Raw genomic sequence first — 2,512 nt, forward strand, 5'->3', positions numbered from 1 at the left:
GCAGAAACACGCCAGACGCCACATTCGCCTTGAAGACATTAAATGCGCACTTGGGAAGATTGGCATTTTCAAGCACCCAAAGGCGGCCTTCACTCTGGATATCTTCTTCTTCGGCTGCATCATCCACATCCGAGCAAGGCAAATACTTCTCCGATCGTCCTTCGCCGCCTTCTGTAGCATTGGGAAGGCGAGGCTCACCATTTCCCTCGTTGGGAAACTTCTCGGCAACATCCTCACCAAAGTAATTGGGTTCGTGTGGTTGCGGCATCGACGTTGTCTTTACCTTTACTGTGATCTCGTGACGCATCATAGAAAACAAACACAACAATAATTATAAAGCTAACAAGCATTCACAGGTGCAGACACCTTTATTGTGGCCAGCCAGACCAACAGCATAAAATATAAAATGTATATATAAGCGCATAGAAATATATTCGACTGCCCCACACCCCGCAACAAAAGAAGATGTGTTCAACTTATATTCCGTTACCTTCGTCTGCGACCCTTTACCTTTCCCCGTCTACATCAACCCAAACGGCGGCGCCTTATAACACCCGAGAAAAGAACAACACATCAAAAAGAACAAAAACAAACAGCGCGCAAAATTATTTTGAATGGCATCCCTCCTCCAGGCACACCACAAGACATGGAGCACTGGCAAGCGGAAAACAAAAAAGGCCAAAAAGAAAAATTACAACGAATCCAAAAACTCCTCGACACCGTCGCCCAGAGTATCGCTGGCAAGCAGAGCCTCCTCAGCTATCCTTGCGCGTTTCCTGGCGCCCCCACCACCCACATCGCCCCCGTTGCACCTTTTTCGCACGCTGCTTGGCAGCAATTGAGTGGCCTTCGTTGGGGGGTTGTCTCTAACTGCAGCTCCCGCGCGCGTGCGGTCGAAGAGGTCGTCATAATCGTCCGAGCATGAGCCAGAAACACTCGACTCACGGCATTGTGGGTCCAATTGAGGTTCCCCCTCCCCACCCAAAGCCGCACGAGTTCTCTCCTCCAGATCCCTCACCATTCTCCCAAGAAGCCTCTTCCGCTCGTTCTGCTGTGGCGTCAAAAACACAGCTCTGCTTAAGGACTCCAGCTCCGTCTGCAGCTTCACGAAATCGGCTCGGTCAAGTTTTTCTTCCCACACGCGTCTCCTTTCCAACTTCCGACCTTCCACAGCATCCCTCTTCGACACACGAAAGCCGTGACGACGACGTTCCTCCATCCTCGAAAAAGGAAAGCTAACTCGGAGCCACAAAAAAAGTAGAAAAAAATGAGGATAATAATAATAACAATAAGCACCGGCGAACGCGCTTTAGTGAGTGACACGCAGCATGCGTTGCATCACGACCTCAGGCATACAAGCACACACCCAACGTAAAAAAAAACACACAAAGAGGCTCTTTTCCTTCACTTATGAGTCTACCACGAATTTTAACTCGTAGACCCGCACACTTTGTGTTTTGAGATATATATAAGGGCAATTGCGATGCTTGCTGGAATAATTCACAAAAAAACACAAAAGAACAAACAAACACAACACACACAAAAAGAAAAAAACAAAAAAAAGCAACAAAAGCAAATAAAAAAGCATTTCCTGCTTTTGTATATTTAGCTTTCTAATACACACTAAAAGCTTGGCAGCCACTCTCTGGAAAAAAAGGAGGGAGAAAAAAACAACGAGCTCGAAAGCCAAAAATTACAACAAACTCAAGAAGAAAGGTATAAACGACAAAAAAAAACACGATATCCATTCACAACATTCAACTCGCTAGGCCCTCCAAAACGCTAAGTGTCCCCACCACCATAATCAGAATCCCAAGCAAAAAATAAAAGTAACAACGTGCCCTGATAAAAGTGCAGCGTTTGCCAAATAGGTTTCGACACCAGTACTCCTTCGACATTCGAGGTCCATCCGGGTCCTCCACACTGGATTCCACAAATAGTGAGAGCAGCGCTGGTAAGAGCATTAGCATGACCGCCGCCGGGAGCGCCCCCGATCAGCGAAACCACAATCCCCGCAGTATCAGTTCCCGCGACCAATTGCAACAGCATACACAACAAGATTTACCGCAAGTAGCATTAAGATTGCTTTCCAGGACCGGAAAGGCCACCCAAGAAGTGAATCAATTTGCAAAATTCCGGGCATAAAGAGAATCGGATATGAACACAGGATGTTGATCATAAATGCCACACGCAAAACAATGGAAAACGGATCCTTGGGTAGTGCATCCACCAGCGACACCTCAAGTGCCCCACCATACGCCAGGTATCCAACCAAGCCGTACAAGAAATACCAGCCAACAACCAAGTACAGAACGACGGTGAGCACCAGCGGAAACAAAGGTTTGTTCTTGCATGAATTTTCGACGGGCAAAACAACACCAATTCCCTCTAGCACCATCATATTATTTGCCATGTTGTTGAACCAGCCAAGCGGTATAGAACGGCCCCAAGGCATTGTGCTCTCTGCCACGCCCTCTTCATGAATTTTAATAAATGACACAATCATCGTAGC

General features: G+C 47.0%; 3 protein-coding genes across 3 annotated transcripts in view, besides 1 other annotated feature; all 3 read right to left on the bottom strand.

Moving 5' to 3' along the window:
• Positions 1–310, bottom strand: part of TraAM80_06727 (solute carrier family 36 (proton-coupled amino acid transporter)) — a gene marked incomplete at both ends in the record, with an annotated part of 654 nt that extends 344 nt beyond the window's left edge. The window contains one exon of the mRNA XM_029383559.1: positions 1–310. This exon is cut by the window's left edge and continues 344 nt beyond it. Within this exon, the coding sequence (XP_029236593.1) occupies positions 1–310 (310 nt within the window).
• A 381-nt stretch (positions 311–691) lies between these two features.
• On the bottom strand, positions 692–1,219 carry TraAM80_06728 (uncharacterized protein; the record flags this gene model as incomplete). Its single annotated transcript, XM_029383560.1, has 1 exon — positions 692–1,219. The coding sequence occupies one exon, from the start codon at positions 1,217–1,219 to the stop codon at positions 692–694; it is 528 nt and encodes a 175-aa protein (XP_029236594.1).
• Positions 1,220–1,273: 54 nt separating this feature from the next.
• Positions 1,274–1,292: a microsatellite.
• A 728-nt stretch (positions 1,293–2,020) lies between these two features.
• Positions 2,021–2,506, bottom strand: TraAM80_06729 (solute carrier family 36 (proton-coupled amino acid transporter); the record flags this gene model as incomplete). Its single annotated transcript, XM_029383561.1, has 1 exon — positions 2,021–2,506. The coding sequence occupies one exon, from the start codon at positions 2,504–2,506 to the stop codon at positions 2,021–2,023; it is 486 nt and encodes a 161-aa protein (XP_029236595.1).
• Positions 2,507–2,512: the final 6 nt, after the last annotated feature.

The sequence above is a fragment of the Trypanosoma rangeli genome, assembly GCF_003719475.1.
Source record: "Trypanosoma rangeli strain AM80 chromosome Unknown Tra_15.4_contig_00254, whole genome shotgun sequence".
Classification (NCBI taxonomy): Eukaryota; Euglenozoa; class Kinetoplastea; order Trypanosomatida; family Trypanosomatidae; genus Trypanosoma; species Trypanosoma rangeli.